Genomic DNA, 16,116 nt, shown 5'->3' on the forward strand with positions numbered 1-16,116 from the left:
CCTCTACGGCAGTGCGGCTCATCTCGGAGTGTGGCGCACAAACAGCAAGGTCCCCCGAGGAGTTTTACAAACTCCAACAGCTCTTGGCGAGATGACTCCAGGGCTGCAAAGTCTGCGCTGCAGGAGGGTGAGCACGGAGGCGAGTCCTTTCTCCGTAGCTTTCTCTGCTGGCTGCTCTCCAGCAAGGGCTCCAGGGACGCACCCAGCCAGGTGTCACCCGAAGCAGCTGTGCCCAAACTGGCTCGGGGAACCGCTCAGCCAAAGAGCCCAAGGAAGAGGCGTCCCCTGTCCTCTGTTCCTCAAGGATAGTCTCTGCTTTGAGGGGAGAGCCTGCAGGGTCCGAAGGCCTTCTTGTGCAAACACATTTTCCTGGGACTCCACAGGCGTGAAAGACAGGCGGCGCCGACTTTCCAGGTGGCCTGGGCAGCTGCTCCTGCGGCTCCGCTACCCGGAAGGGCACCCGCATCTGTGCATCTGCGCCCCATCCCCGAGCGCCATCTTGACCCTCCTTCACCCAGAAACTCTCCCATCGGCGTGGCTTGCGGCGCCCAACTCCTGCCCGTCCCTGAGTCCCTCTGCTCGTCTCCGTCTCAAGAGCCACGACGTCATTTCTGGCCAACATCGGGCCTCACCTGAACTGCTTCTAGTGACAGCTTCCAAGGGCCCCCCTATTACCAGGTTTGCTCCTCTTCCATCCATGGTCCATACCCACCATGGGCATTTCTGAGACACAAATCCCTCAAGATCCTCCAATGGCTTCTTGGGCCTATTGTGGGGACCAAAGTCAAACTCCCGACGAAGCTGACAGGGCTGCCCAATGTGTGCCTCCCCTTCTCGCCTCCCTCCCCGCTTCTCTGCCGTCCTCCCTGACAGGCCGTGGGGGATGCTGGTTAGGCCACAGACCCTGGGGCCCAACTGTCTGGGTCCAGATCTTGGCTCTGCCGCTGGCTAGCTGCTAGTACACCTCCCCGCGCCTCAGTGTACCCATCTATAAAGAGGGTTAATAACGGCGCCTACCTCAGAGGTCTGCTGTATAAAGGATGGAATAAGCCCAAAGAGGGCGCAGTGCCGAGGACAGCGTCTGGCAGGGTGAGGCCTCCATCACGTTGGCTGTTGTTGGATTGCTGGCCCTCACTGCCACGCCCGCGCCTCTCGAGTTTTAGCCGGCTGACAAGTCTTTCTGTGCAAGAACATGTGGGGTGTGCCGGCGCCCCATCCCGGCCCGGTTAAGTTCTCCTCGCTCTTCAGGTCTCCGCTTAGTCCCAGCGTCCTCCAGGAAGCTTCTCGGCTGCTCTGAGCCACAGCACTGCTATGCCGTAGGTGCTGCCTCCGTCCTCGTCTCCCCTGCCCTCCCCCCCCCTTCCTGAGGCGGTAGGCTCCCTGAAGGCAGGAGCTAGGTCTCTCTTGCTCTTGCATGCAACCCCAGCACTCGGCACAGAGCAGATATTCAACAAAGATTTGGACAATGTTGCTGAATGACTCCCACGATCCCAGCATGTTCAGGAACCTTCCCTGCCTCCTTTCTCCTGTTCTGTGCAGGCTTCTCCGGCACACAGATCTCGGACACGGGCGCCCTGTACCCACCTCGGCACTCAGCCAGCATGTGGGTCAGGGGCCACAGGAGGTATGACTGAATACCGTAAACAAACAGGAAATGTAGAACTTCTTCAGAAAAAAAAAAAAAAAAAGGACCCTACACAAAGGCTACGTGGTTCTGTGAACACCGTGGAGAGCCGTGAGGTGACGTTTCCCACCCAAACTGCAGGACGGAGAGCAATCAGTCGCATGAAAACAAAGGCCTCGCAGAGGAGGACCCAGGGGGACCACACACCACGACAGACAGGGATTCCTGGGCTCTTCCAAATGAGCAACTGAGAAAGCAATCTACCAACTATGCCAGAAAACGGTGGGAGTTGTGTAATTTTTTTAAAAGAATTGTCCTGGTTTACCTGGAGATGATCTAATTGAGTCAGGATGGGGCTCGGGGAAGAAGACGTCGAGGGCTCAGCCCCGCTCTTACCTCGTAATGGCCGATGGTATTTAGCTTAGTTATTCCATCTTCGAGAATCACAGATGAACTGTCAATATCCAGCAGTTCTTTTTGTCGTGTCCCCACTTGCAGCTCTGGGAAGGAAAAAAAAAAAAGAGAGAGAGAGTGTATTTTGTTCTCCTCTGACATTATAGTGAGAAAGTTTAAATGCTACTCTGTAATAACAGTAGCAATTATTATTTAGGGATACAGCTTAAATAAAGTGGTTAATATTTGTTTGAAGATTTGGAGATATCTCAGCCAGACAGGTAGCCTGAGTTTTGTTTTGTTTTTGTTTTGTGTTTAGGGCTTTGACTTTTAAGACTATGTTTCCCTGAAGCTTATACTCTGAGGCTAAGCCTGGAAGTAAAGCCAATGAGAACAAAATAATGTATCCTTAGAGGGACGAAGCTCTGCAGAAAATTCCAACAACAAATTTGTATGTTCCCAAGCAGGTGCACTGTGAACGGTCTCCTGTAGGTCCCTGTGTGGGAGTGCGCTGGTGGGCTCATATTCCAAACCACACGCCTCAAGCTCTTTTATGGAGGTTGCCAACTTGTGCCCTAGGGCCAGAATGTGGCCCACCAATGTGTATTTTTTGTGTGTGTGTGTGAACCTTCACAGTGTTTTGCTTATAACTAATGTCAATTCAGCACCAACAGTCAAAGATCAGAAAAATTCAGACTGAGTTCTCTTCTAAAAAATGGGATCATCCGATATCACTGACCCCAGCGGCCTGCATGCAACCATTGGCTGAAGCTACGGGGCACTACCCCGTTAGATGAGGTGTCCTGCCCCAGTGAAGTTGGGCCCCACCATTTCCTGGTGTCCTAGGTGGGCCAGCACCCCTTATTTTTGACAGTCGCTGCCCCTCCGGGCCTCCAAGTTCGTGAGCCTCTGCTAGAGGAGGTCTCCCACAGCGGCTCTGGGATAGGATTTCAATACGACCTAAGGCTGGCTTCGAGGGTTTGCCTTGGTTTTCCGAGGCCAGCCTTGGAGATCGTTTGCAAGATGATCACGGCAGCAGAAGCCTGACAGGCTGGGATGCTCTGCTCCCATTTCCCATCAGACTACAACGTGAAGCCTCTAGGAGACTTGTTCTGCTGCCTGCCTTCCCCTATCACGAGGAACTGATGGGCTCAAGCTCAGGAATGGCAAGAGGATGCTCCTGCTTACTCCGCCTGGCAGGACGGAGGCCCCCGGGCTGTGGGCCCCCTGTGCCCAGCTCCTGGCAGCCAGAGCCACACTGGCGGGAGGCAGCCTCACGGCAAGGAAGGTGATGGTTCTGGGTCAGGTGACAACGGCCTCCCGTCTGGGGCTGCCTCTGCGACCCCGCCTCTAACCGAGTCAGCTACCTCGGCCTTCAAGCGTCCGACAGTCCACCCAACAGAAGGAAACAGAAGAGAGGCCAGGAGAGGGGCCTGGCGGCCCTCTCTTTGAAGCCCAGTCACATAGTTTGCGGCACCTCTGCCTGGCTTCCCGCAGCTGCCAGGCCCTGCCCCCAGGCTTCTCTAAATGGCCGTTTAGCGGGAGCTTTGGCCTTGGAGGGCCAGGTGGGAGGATTTTAATTGCCTGCTCAGTCGGGCCGCAAGTCTACATTGAGGGGAGATGAGCCTTGTTACGCTTGTCTGTCACTGCTGTGATTTTACTCTTCTTTCCTGTCCCATTATCTGCTATAAAATCCCACGACAGTCTCTGGGGAGGGCTGCAGGGAGCTCAACTTTAAAACAGTGATGAACATTTGAGTGGAGTGGAACTCCGTTAGCTCGCTCAGGCATATGCTCTCCTTTGCAGATACCAACAATGCCCGAGAACGAATTCAGAGCAGATGCTGCTTTGGGGTGGGAGGAAGGATGGAGACCATACTTAATGCAGGATGCGATTAGCAGCGAGGAAGATGACCTTTCTAGTGTGCTGGAGTTAACACCCAGAGTCTGAGCCACCCGCTAATGACACACTCCGTATCACAACAAACAAATCAAATGCCAACGCGAAATGCAACACACAGAGAGGGCGCGGGGTTTACGCCTTCTTGTACTTCGTGATGCAAGGTGAATCCATTCAGTCTCAGGGTGAGCAATCTCATGAATCTGATTTACAAACATAATATTTTTTTAAAAAAAAACCAGTGTCTTTGAAGGATAATGCTTCCTAGGAAGAATCATGCTGCTCGTGGGAGAGCCGTGCAGGCTCTGGGCCCCCAGACGTGCCCCCTGGGAGCTTCAACAAGCAGAGACTTACATGCCGTGGGCAGGGAGAAAGGGAGAGATGGTGGGAGAGACATTCACCGGGGACTGGGATGAAATAGCTCCTTCATTGCCTTACCGAGACCAATTTCATTCAGCTGAAGTCCATAAGGAGAGCCATTTTTGCTTAGGAAAGCCTGGAAAATCTTTTCTTTCGCTTGGCCTATGGTGTCACAATCAAGAACATTGACTGAAATGTTCCGACAGACATCTGCACTCTCATTTTCCGGGATCTTTTCAAAGATGACGTTTAATGCCTGAAAGAATACAAACAGGTTTCCAAGTCTATTAGATAATTGCGATCTGAAAGGCATTCATAAAAGACACAAACCTTGGCGAGTCCTACTAATACCTGACAGCACATTAGCAAACACTGTGTCGCATTATACTACTTTAATCTTTTCTCGATAATCCATTCTTTTCAGGGATAATGGAAAGGAAAACAGAAAAGTGAAAACTCTCATTACAGAGCAAGCACTGAATAAATATATGAGAGTAAAACATATATACACATAAATATTCTAGAAGTGGTGACTTCTAATTTCATCCTCAAAAAAAAAAAAAAATTGGAAAAGCTTCCACAGCAGATGAGGGCAGGCTGGTGATTATCTGTTTTATTAACAGGACCACAGTGTCCCAGAAGTGAAGTTCCAGGTGACAAGAAAGGTCAGGGGGTCCCTGTATTGATCCTGCTGAAGGAGGTCACTTTTTATTGTGCAGTATTAATGATGAGAACATTTATCTCCCCCCTCCACTTCGACATCCTCAGACAGCTTCCCAAGCCCTCATTAAGACCCCGAGGTCCCCACCCTGTGCTATTATTCTTGCATGAATTACTTTACATTTCAGTGCTGTTATTTAATGTTTCATCAGTTAACACTCTCCCAGTGCAGCAAACCCTCAGAATCGGATGGATGGGGGAAGGAAGGAAGGCTTTCGTGAATGTGTGAAAAGACAGAACAAGGGAGTATTTCAGAACAAACTGAAAAGCCATTTCGGGTTTACTCTGAGAACGTGCGCACGCACACGGGCACACACACACCCTAACACAACAAAGTTTACCTACTACAGCTCCTCGGGGGAACCGACTCAGGGAAAGGCTAAGAGTATTCTGTAATTAGCATAGCACACAGTTTGGATGTGAAGGCACCGCGGTGATCGCAGAATCAAGGGTCGGGTGTGAAATGCACAGTGAACCTGGCTACCATGAGGGGATGTAAAATGATTACTGGAAATGTTTTTTAAAAATGGAAACACAATTAAGGGGAGATTGGGGATCCTTAGGATTCATTCAACTTTCAAATGGGTATAGTAACAGTACGTGCCTTCTAGTGTTGTTACAGAGATTAAATGAGATGATGCACGTCACAGGCTTGGCACGGGGCTGGACTGCTGGGAAGGGCTCGATGCTGATGATGAGGATGGTGATGATCAAAGTGGTAAGTGACGGTTTCCTGTAACTTTTCAGAATCCTTACTGTGGCTAGTGTTGTGTGCCTTCCTTAGGAGACTGCGAGAGCCCGCCGAAGCTGAGCAGCCAGGGCTCAGACTCCACGCCCTGTACCCAGTGGGGCGAGCAGCCGTTCTGGGGGCCAACCCCTCAGTTTCCTCTGCCGCACAGTGGGAGTCACAATGGCAACTGCCCCTGGGCTCCGGTGCTGATGAACTGAATTAACCTCAGGGTGCGGAGCACAGGGTCCAGCTGGCGAGCCCTCAGGAGATAGGATGACAGAAGGACTAGGGACATGGGAGAGGGGATTGCAAACTCTGGGAGGGTCTCAGAGGCATGTCTTCTTGTCATGGCCTTTACACCTTGCTCCCGCACTCCTGCTTACAATTACATGCAGTAAACTTTGGTCCAGTCCCAATTAAACGATTAACACTCTGAGGCCGTGGAGTCTGAACTCTGGGGTTAAGCGGGGATCTCAGCCCCGCAGTTCCCTTCTTCCCGAGAGGGTCCCTCCCTCGCCTGCAGTCTGGGCACACTGCGGATCGGGGCCAGTCACAGCCAGGAAGGGAGGCCGAGGGCCCCTCCGTGCACAAACCCAGACACACAGGACAGGACAGAAGGCCGGGAGTGTTGGCAGGAGGGCATGCGCTGGGCGGACCGTCTAGAAGGAACCAGAGTCCTCTCCCTCCACCTTCTTGGTTCAGCACATTTATCGACACCCTGCCAACTTCACTTCCAGGCACACCTATTTTAACCTTCCCAACATCCTGGCTTGGGGGCTGTGCTCTTATTATCCCCCCCCCTTTTTTTTTTTAAGTAGGCTCCAAGGCCATCGCGGGGCTTGAACTCGCGGCCCTGAGATCAAGACCTGAACTGAGATCAAGAGTCAGACGCTTAACTAACTGAGCCACCAGGCACCCCCTACTTTATTAAGTAGTATTATCCCCATTTTTGAGTGAGGAAATGGAGGCACAGAGGGGCCAAATAACCTGCACCGGGGAGGCCAGTGGGCACCGCAAACCACTCAGTGACGGGGTTCTCCCCCCCATTCCTGCTCCCACCCACAGCCCAGGAACCCTGGGCCTCCAGGAGCCCTGTTTTAGGTCAGGCTGCAAGCCAAGTCCTGAGCGAGACTCCCGGCACAAACGGGGGTTCTGGAGGCGTAAACGCGGGTCCTGCCCTCACAGTCTGTGTAGACCTGCCCGTGTCTTCCCACATACGTCTGCGAGCTGGTGCCGCACAGGGGGGATGGGGGTGGTTACGCTATTTCACGGGGCGTCCAAAGATAAAGACAACTGGAAAGCACCTTTTAATCGGAGCTCCAGTGATCCCAGCTTGTTTAATAGCTTGATAGGTATTTGTGAAATCGCACTCTGTGACTACCTATAGGGCACCACTGTCTTTAACAAAAACACCTCTTTATAGGCAATAAATGTTCTACTTAAAAACATAACCAAAAGGAGAAAAAAAAAACCTTAACTGGATGTAAAATAATGTAAATCTGCCACTGCCACCACAGCTAGATGGGTGGAAACAGTAAAATGGTGTTTGATAGAGGCCACAGGGGATTCTGAGAGTCAATCCAGACACCAATTGATTCTGTATGCTGCTAACGCTTAGTGCTCCACCAGCAATTTCCTAAAGTGTAAGTGGGGTCAGGGGCTCCCAGAGTGGGCCCTAGCTCTTCACCCCACCCCAGGCTCCGAGAGCACACACTGGGCTTCGTCCGCCACTGGGGAAGATCCCCCATGGAAGCGCCGTCTCTCCCCTTACAAACCCATTTAGCCAGAATCTTCCCTGTGACCTACTCAGTGTTAGGGGCTGGGGTATAGGGTAGACCTTAAGACATAGTCGTTGTTGGGCGCCTGGGTGGCTCAGTTGGTTGAGCGACTGCCTTCGGCTCAGGTCATGATCCTGGAGTCCCGGAATCGAGTCCCGGGATCGAGTCCCGCATCGGGCTCCCTGCTCGGCAGGGAGTCTGCTCCTCCCTCTGACCCTCCTCCTCTTGTGCTCTTTCTCTCTCTCACTCTCTCTCTCAAATAAATAAATAAAATCTTAAAAAAAAAAAAAAGACATAGTCGTTGTTTTTGGATAATTCACAATACGTTTGACACACTAAAGCATCGTCTTTGAAACAGTATTTAGCCCCCAGGTGCAACAGCATCCCCCTCAGTCAGTGTTGACAGAAAATTCAAGAAGGAAGGACGGGAGAGCTGAGAGCTCTGAGCACAGGCATCAGACCATCTGGATCATCCCCTTCTGGTACTTAGCTGTGAGAGTGTGGGTAAGTTATCTCATTTCTCTGAGCCTTAACACTTCCTTTCCTTCCCCTTGCCCTCCCCTTTCCCCTCTCCCATCCCCCTTCTCCTCTCCCATCCCCCTTCCCCTCCCCCTTCCCCCCTCCCCTCCCCTCCCCCCTCCCCTCCCCCCCTCCCCTCCCCCCTCCCCTCCCCCTTCCCTCCCTTCCCTTCCCTTCCTTTCCTTTTTCTTATAAACTCTACACCCAATGTGGGGCTCAAATTCACAACCCTAAGATTGAGTCACATGCTCTACCGACTGAGCCAGCCAGGCACTCCTACACTCTGTTTCTATTTAAAAGGAGTGACAAGGTTACTGAATAATGACATAATAATAGCAAATTAAGGAGTGCTTCCTGTGTGCCAAGCACTATTGTAAAGTATGTCTGTGTATTTGTATGTAAGAATCTCAGAAACCTTATCTCATAGATTCTATTATTCCCATTTTACAGATGACAAACTGAGGCACAGAGAAGTTATAGAAATTGCACAAGATCACCCAGCAAGAAAATGGTAGAAGTGGCACTCTAGCTCCATGTTCTTAAACCTTTGGTGATCCTGCCTTTTAAAATATGAAAATGTTTTGTAAACTAAGCACGTCCAAATCTATAGGATGGCAATTAGTCTTCAATACCCACAAAAGGCTAAAGTGCTCAAAAATCTATACTGATCTTTTCTCCAGAAATCTGTCCCTGAATAACTCTGGCTTTCCCTATTTCTTTGGCATAAATGTATCAACAAAGCTGGGACAACAGATATGGTTAGTGGTATATGGCCATGTAACCCAGTTCTGGCCAATGAGATAGAAAGGGAAAGGGTTTCTACTCTAACAGAAGGGAAGTGTAGTGCTAGGAGCTGTGGCAGCTATTTTGTGACTAGGTGGGAGGCTGAAGAAGAGCACAACGATGGTGACCCAGATGAGCAGATGGACCAGCCTTGGGCTGCTCACCTCCCAACTTTCTGCTCTAGAATGCAATTCCATGTTCTTACTATTTCAAGCACCATCATTCTGGTTTTTCTCTTACTTACAGCTGAATGTACCCAACCTGACAGAGCTCACTTTGTTGATGCTAAGGTAGCTAACTTCACTCAGTGATACCCATCTACTTTGCACCTGTTGTGAACAGGGCATTGTAGAATATACAAAGTAGAAAGCTAGCCCGGATTCTGACTGGGAAGTATTTGAAGACTGATAGAACAACTGTGGGATGTATACAAAGAATTCTAATACCAGGTAGAAAATAGTAGGTTAGGTAGAATGCTTTAGGGGTTCAGAGAGAGATTACTTCTAGCTTAGAGGAAGTTTTTCAAAGCGAGAGAAATCAGAGAAGGCTGCATGGAGGAAGGGACATTTGAATTGGGTCTGGAAAGGAGCTGCATGAGCAGCAATACATGAGGAGGCCTCTGGACCATGACATACTTGGCTTCAATTCTAACTGGTGAATAACAAGCTTAATCTTTTATTCAGGCTACTAGGTCAGGAAATCTAGATAAAAAGAATCCCACTTCCTTTGGGTAGAATGGAGGTTGGAGGACTTGAAGAACCGTGCTTGCCCTTCCAAAATCACCATCTGCCGTCTGAGGGTTTCCATTACTATTTATGGAAACAAAAACTGAAGACGAGAACACTGTTTTAGGTTTCTAATAATCATAGCTCTCACATACAGCATGTTGAACACTTACCATTTACTAGGAGTTGTCTTACATGCTGTGCTAATTCATTTAATCTTGCTCTGTGCATTTAATAACTGCTCAGTGAAGTGGACACTATTATTAGCCTCACTTAACAGATGAAGAAACTGAGACAGAAGGAGATTCAGAAATGTGTCTGAGATCACAGAACTGCTGAGGGTCATCACTAGGATGTGTCCATACTTTTAGCAAACCCAAAAGGCCAATCAAGGTGATAAACATCCAACGGCAGTCCCAGTCTGCCTGAGATTCTTGATAAATGCTCTTAGAGCAGACAGAGTGGATGCAGACAGCCTCGAAGAGGAGGCTGAACCTCCCTGGCTTGGCTTGGCACGGAACCCCGTGGAACGCACTCAGTCTGGAGGACCCCGTGGGCTGGTGCAAGTACCACCCACTGGCATTTTTATGGAGCTCACATTCACCCAGAGGAAAGAGGACCTTTCCCAGCCTCTACCACAGCCTGCTGTGGCCACGTGACTACACTCTGGCCAATGAGATTAAGCAGATGTGTTCTGTGGCAGCCTCTGGGAAACTTCCTCAAAAGACAGCTGGTGACCATCTGTCCCATTTCCTACAGCCCTACTGATGTCCTGCTGGCTGGAATGTGGAAGAAGGCTGCGTGAGGGGTGAGAAAACACTTTAGACCATGAGGTGGCCTGAGGACAAGAGACTGGGGGCCTGGGTCTGTGAGGATGTCCCAGAGCAGAGGCACCCACCAGCAGCAGACTGCCCACCGCAGAACTTCATGTGGGACAGAAATCAACTTGCCTGTTGCTTGAGCCCCAGGTAGCTTGCGTCTGTTTCCTGCAGCAAAACTGAATCCTAATGGATTCAGTAATGTGCCTATTACCCAGAAGGGTTCTTGGAAGGGTATTTGGAAGATGCATGGCCCAGAACCCAGAGAAAGGACCAGATGGGAAGGACCTGGTTCTTCTGTAAGCAGGTCACAAACCAGCCCTTTAGGTAGGTCGTTGCTCAGATTTATCACTGTGGTCTTCTGTTCACATCTGTCTGGTGGGATGCTGTGTGCAGATTGTAAACACACAGATGGAGGGATTATGGGTAACATTTCTAATAGTAACATGAGCTTTTAATGACACTGGATTCAGCTAATCAACTCCCCGTATCACCCATCGTCAGTGAATCACCAACCAGGAAGAATGGTGAGAGGACACTGTGCTTAGTAGATCTTACAGTTGATGACAAAAACTGCTCAGACAAGAAAAACGATTATAAATAAATGATGAGAACTTCTCTAGCCATCTGACACAGATTATTTTCTGACCTCATAACAAGCATACAAGTTTAGGATTTATGATCACCTGTTTCTATATGAAGAAACAGGTTTAGAGAGGCTTGGTGACTTGCCCAAGGTCACTAACAGCCCATTAGTAAAGGGGTTGAGCTCGGATTCACACCCACGACTGTCTGACTCTAACCCCACACCTCTCGTGCACTAAGCTACACAGTAGCTAGACGTACAAGACGTACAAGTATGCAGATTCACTAGCGGCTTTGCCCACCACTCCTTCACACAGCTTGGTGGTTTAAGGTATCAAGGAGATAGAAAAAAATAAGGCCGTGGGCGGGGGAGTGGGGAGCTGGCAAGGTGACTCAAAGGCAGGGGAAGAGGCATTTCCCCATACGTTTTGCACACTTTGGTGGGGAGAGGCTGATCCAGCTACCTTATTAACTCCTCAACCACCTTCTTGGCTTGTAAGGGCAGAGATGTTGCTGCATCCTTTCTGTGGTGTCTTATAATACCTAGAAAGTAATTTTAAAAGAATGTATTACAAGCCAGCCACTTTATCACAAAAGGTCTTAGGCCAATAATTGCTTTCATTATATAAAACCTATAAAATATATTTTTCTAATTTCATATTAGAGCCAAATGAAGGTCAAGAGAAAAGTCTGGGGGAACCTGGGTGGCTCCTTCAGTGAAGCGTCTGCCTTCGGCTCAGGCCATGATCCCAGGGTCCTACTCAGTAGAGAGCCTGTGTCCCCCTCTCCCTCTGCCTCTCTGAGACCTCCTCACCCCCCCGCGCTGGCTTGTGCTCTCTTGCTCTCTGTCAAATAAATAAAATTTTTTAAAAAAAGAGAGAGAGAGAGAAAAAATCTGGTTCTTATACCCAAGTGGATTTAGAGGGGGTTTGAAGTAAGAGAGAAGAACACTGCTTCCAGAGGTTCGTAGAAGCAGCCTGAGCCCAGAGCTGCAAGTGCAAGGCTCAGAAGCTTCTGAGCTGAGGTTTTCCTTAAGCTGGAGTTGGCAGCCCTGGGACGGCTACTGGATGCCCCCTGCAATGCTGCTCTTGGCTGCCCTACATCCCCTCTCCCCTCTTTTTCCTTCCCGCAAAGACAGAGAGCCCAAAGATTCCTGGATCAAGGAATTTTGCTTGCCCCCCCCGCAGAATAATGAGGAAGGAAGGCCTTTTCCATCTTGAAGAAGAAAATTAAGTTAATGGAGAGAATTTCCTCAAATGTAAGTTTCTGTCATAAAATTTCTATACTTGCTAGCATTTGCTAACATTTGTTCATGATAGAGTCAAGTAAGAATCTGTCTTATTTAGCCCAAAATGACTGGTTTCAGTACTTTCGGCTTAATATGAATATGTCACAGTTTGTTTTTTGGCAAAGCACGCCCATGAGTTTCAGACTGATGTAGAGTGATGAGGCATTTCCACTGGTGTGTCTCCAGAAAAAGAGGAAAGAGGGCCAAGGCTTTTGGGGTTTTAGGGTTTAGGGGGAGGGCAGATTCTAGTTCTTTTTCTTATTTTGTCAGGCTCTAGATTAAGAGCTGGCAAACTTTCTGTAAAAAGCCAGATAGTAACTATTTAAGACTCTGCAGCCTATACGGTCTCTGTTACCTCTACTCGACTCTGCAGTTGTAGCAGGAAAACAGCCATAGACAACAGTCAATGAATGTGCATGGCTGCATTTCAATAAAACTTTATTTATAACAATAGACCGCATGGCCACATTTGGCCCACAGGTTCTTGTTTGGTGATCCCTGCTCTAGACAATGGTGACTTCAAATGGAATGCTGACTTTGACAATGTCAAAAAAAAAAAAAAAAAAAGGGAAAAAAATGCCTTTTATCTCCACCACGATTTGCTATACAAGTTACCATTCTCTGAGGAGTAGAAGTATAAATAAGGATCCTTAACAATGAAATAATAAAGTCACATTTGAGCTATAAAGAAGGAAATTAAATACCTTTGTATTTAGGTAACTAAATTATTTTCTAATCCCAAGATTATGGGTATGAGAAGAAAGGGTATGAAGAGGAAAGTCATTTCAAGCACTCATTTAATGTTAATTTTTCATTTTCCACTGCTTGCCATCAACTAGGGAATGACTTACCTAAATGATTATAAAAAAATGGTTTCACTTCTTTGATCAGGAAGCTCAGAACAGTAACTATGAAGTTAGTAATGGTTTCGGTATTATTGCAAGTCATAATGGAAATGATTTGCACTATGGTAGAGAGAAAAAGAAAAAAAAAATCCTAAGAATTGTTAATTAACTTCACTGTTTCTCCACAAATGCTAGGAGTATTAAAAACAAGGTTGCTGAAGTGCAAACATCAGGATTTAATGAACAATGGGATGTAATTGAAGTAACAGAGAATGACTTAATCGGGACAGTGGGTTGTTTAATTATGGGGATAATGGATCTTCTGAAAGGGACAAACTAAATGGAACAGAAGGAGCTGGGGAGTGGTGGGGAGAGCCGCTGTGTTCGAGGAAGCGTGGAGACGTGAAACTCTCATGAGAGGTAGTGAGCACTCTGTTACCGAGGAAATATTAAACAACAGGACTGTCCCCGAAATGTAACGACTGGGTGCAAAAAGACCCAGTGGGGCAGGCTGGCAGAAATCGTCAACAGACCATAGTGCAGGCGTAAAGATTTCTACAGGCATGTATCTGCGCTTTTTCTAAGAATTTCTAATAATCTTAAAGACTTTCTTATAGATATGAGAAGGAGGGCAATAATATGTTTGTCAGAACACTGTTTCCCAGGGTGCCAAGATGCTATCTCTCAGATACAGCAGATTGGCAGGCTCATTTCCTGGGTTTAAGAGTTCAAAAAACCATTTCTCGCTTAACTTTGATTATAAGTCAACCTTCTCTTGCTAATTCAGCACACTTGCTACGAGTTATTGGGTTTTCTCATCTCCTCTTGAAAGTGAAGCCCATGTCCCTTCTCCCTTCTCCGAGTTATTGGGTTTTCTCATCTCCTCTTGAAAGTGAAGCCCATGTCCCTTCTCCCGTCCCTTCTAGCGTGTGGTGTACTTTCCTGGAACTGAAATGCTCATGCCTTCCTTAGCTCTCCCAAAGTTTCAGGCCATCTGCTCTGAAATCACCCTCGCAACACAAGACAGGGTGCACATGAGGCTGGCCCGAGATTCTCCAGCAATGAAATCGAACATTGCCTAAAATGCTGCAAAGGGAGAAAAACCACGGAGCAATCAGGCTTATTCCTGGGCCAGCTGTCAAATCTAAATCCCCTGATGTTGGAGGAAGACAGAGTCCTGCGTGTGCGTAGGCCCTCCCTTATGCAGGCATTCAGGGGGTTGATCACGTCAGGGCAGGCTCTTCACCGACCGCCAGCCTGCAGCGCCGTGATGGAGGAGGGTTCTTGCCATAGTAGAGCAAGTGTGACTGTATGGAGCTTTGCTCAGATTTGAGGAAAGACAGAGGAATTTTCCCCCCAGGAGGCACGGAAGGGTTACTTCTCCGAGCCCATTTGTCAGTATAATGATTTCATGTATAAGGAATTGTACATTCCTTACATGTTCTTCATGTCTTCATGTTCTAGAAAACACCCCATACCTCAGGGAGAACATATCCTAATCTTAGAGGTGTGAAACCTAACTTTCAGGCTGTTATGTGAGGTGCTATGTTTCTGAGAACCGAGCCACACAGGAGTTTGGGGCCTCTTTTAAATGTGTCCCTGCCATGGCACCAGGGTCTGGCATTTCAAGTTACTAAATGTGGCTGCTCTTGATTTTTTTTCTTTCCTTGAAAGAATTTACACACACACACACACACACACAGAATTGAGTTTGTTCAGCATACCTTGGTTTTCAATTACATAAACCACCTCAGGCAAACTTAGAAAATCAGGATTGTAAACCACTGGGTATACATGACTGGGGTGGGGGGTTTGGAGGGAGGTAAGAGAGAAAGAGGGAGGAGAGAGGGGGAGAGGGAGGAGAAAGGGGGAGAGGGAGGAGAAAGGGGGAGAGGGAGGAGAAAGGGGGAGGGGGAGGAGAAAGGGGGAGAGGGAGGAGAAAGGGGGGAGGGGAGGAGGGAGGAGAAGGGGAGGGGAGGGAGAGGTGAAGGGGAGGAAGGAGAGGGAGAAGCAGGGAGGAAAGGAGGAGGGAGAGGAAAGGAGGAGGGAGAGGAAAGGGGGAGGAGAGAGGAGGAGGAGGGAGGAGGGAGAAAGGGGGAGAGGGAAGGGGGGAGGAAGGAAGCAAATTGTAATATGATGGTTAAGACTGGGGGAACTTGCCTGAAAGGAAATGAAAAACCTTAAATTTTTTATATTGACCTTCTGCTAACATTTTGTCACACAAGCATGGCCCAGATCATGTGCCTCCTCTGGAGCTTCTAATATAACCATCTACCATGAAACAGGTTGGGACAGGTACAATAAAAGGCATTAAAAATCATTTTTAAAGCAAGGCCCCTAGAAACCAGTGGCCCACCCCTTTTCTAGTCTCTGTCTACTGGCAAATCTGCATTTGAAAAGCAAGATTTATCTGGATTTCTAAAATCATAATTTCCCGTTAGCCTTTTCCCCAGGGGCTATGAAGTAAAAAAGACGCCAAGAGTCAACATGAATTCCTTCAACATCAAGAAACATTTTGATGACAGTTGAGAGTTAACAAATCTGAAACACATGGTCTTAATTGACTGTGAAATAATGTTTCAAAATGAAAGGCAGAAAAAGTGTTGCCATGTAAAGCATTAAAAAGGACTCAAACCTCAAAAGCGGCTTCAGGCATTTGACTTCTTGCCCCACTCCCAGTCTGGTCCTCTCCTTTCCTCTCCTTCCTGTCGGGGTTCACATTTTCATGAACGTGATTCCCCCAACCTACAGACACTCGCCAACGTCTCTCTTTGGGAATCTGTGGGGCTTCCAAAATGTTTCAAAGTAAAAGCATACACATCTTTGGAGTGGGACCAAGGCCCTGCATTTGTCCTCCAACAATCGTAGGGAAAGGTATCAACAGGCCCTGATGCAAAGCTTGTCTTTCATTCTCCAAGATACCCAGGGGCCCTCTCCACGCACGCTGTACATCCTCGGTACTACCTGGGGTGTTTAAGAAATGTCTGTCTATGCCTGGCCTTCGTCCCCAGCAGTTCTGATTTCATCAGTCCCGATGGAAGACCCAGGC

General features: G+C 48.4%; 1 protein-coding gene and 1 long non-coding RNA gene across 3 annotated transcripts in view; one reads left to right on the forward strand and one right to left on the reverse strand.

Annotated features, from left to right (window-relative positions):
• PLXNC1 (plexin C1) overlaps window positions 1-16,116 on the reverse strand; it is a 144,452-nt gene that overhangs the window by 22,103 nt on the left and 106,233 nt on the right. For both annotated transcript variants that reach the window (XM_045872846.3, XM_045872845.3), the window contains 2 exons: window positions 4,355-4,532; window positions 2,021-2,124 (listed from right to left, as the gene is read on the reverse strand). In XM_045872846.3, coding sequence (XP_045728802.1) covers window positions 2,021-2,124; window positions 4,355-4,532 — 282 coding nt within the window. The remainder of the gene's footprint in view (window positions 1-2,020; window positions 2,125-4,354; window positions 4,533-16,116) is intronic.
• On the forward strand, window positions 4,527-12,485 carry LOC135364401 (uncharacterized). Its single transcript, XR_010411392.1, has 3 exons — window positions 4,527-5,714; window positions 7,863-8,008; window positions 10,291-12,485. It is a non-coding gene; the product is annotated as an uncharacterized LOC135364401 (long non-coding RNA).

The sequence above is a fragment of the Mirounga angustirostris genome, unplaced genomic scaffold (assembly GCF_029215605.1).
Source record: "Mirounga angustirostris isolate CCGP_5_RB_7025 unplaced genomic scaffold, mMirAng1.0.hap1 SCAF_5, whole genome shotgun sequence".
Taxonomy (NCBI): Eukaryota; Metazoa; Chordata; class Mammalia; order Carnivora; family Phocidae; genus Mirounga; species Mirounga angustirostris.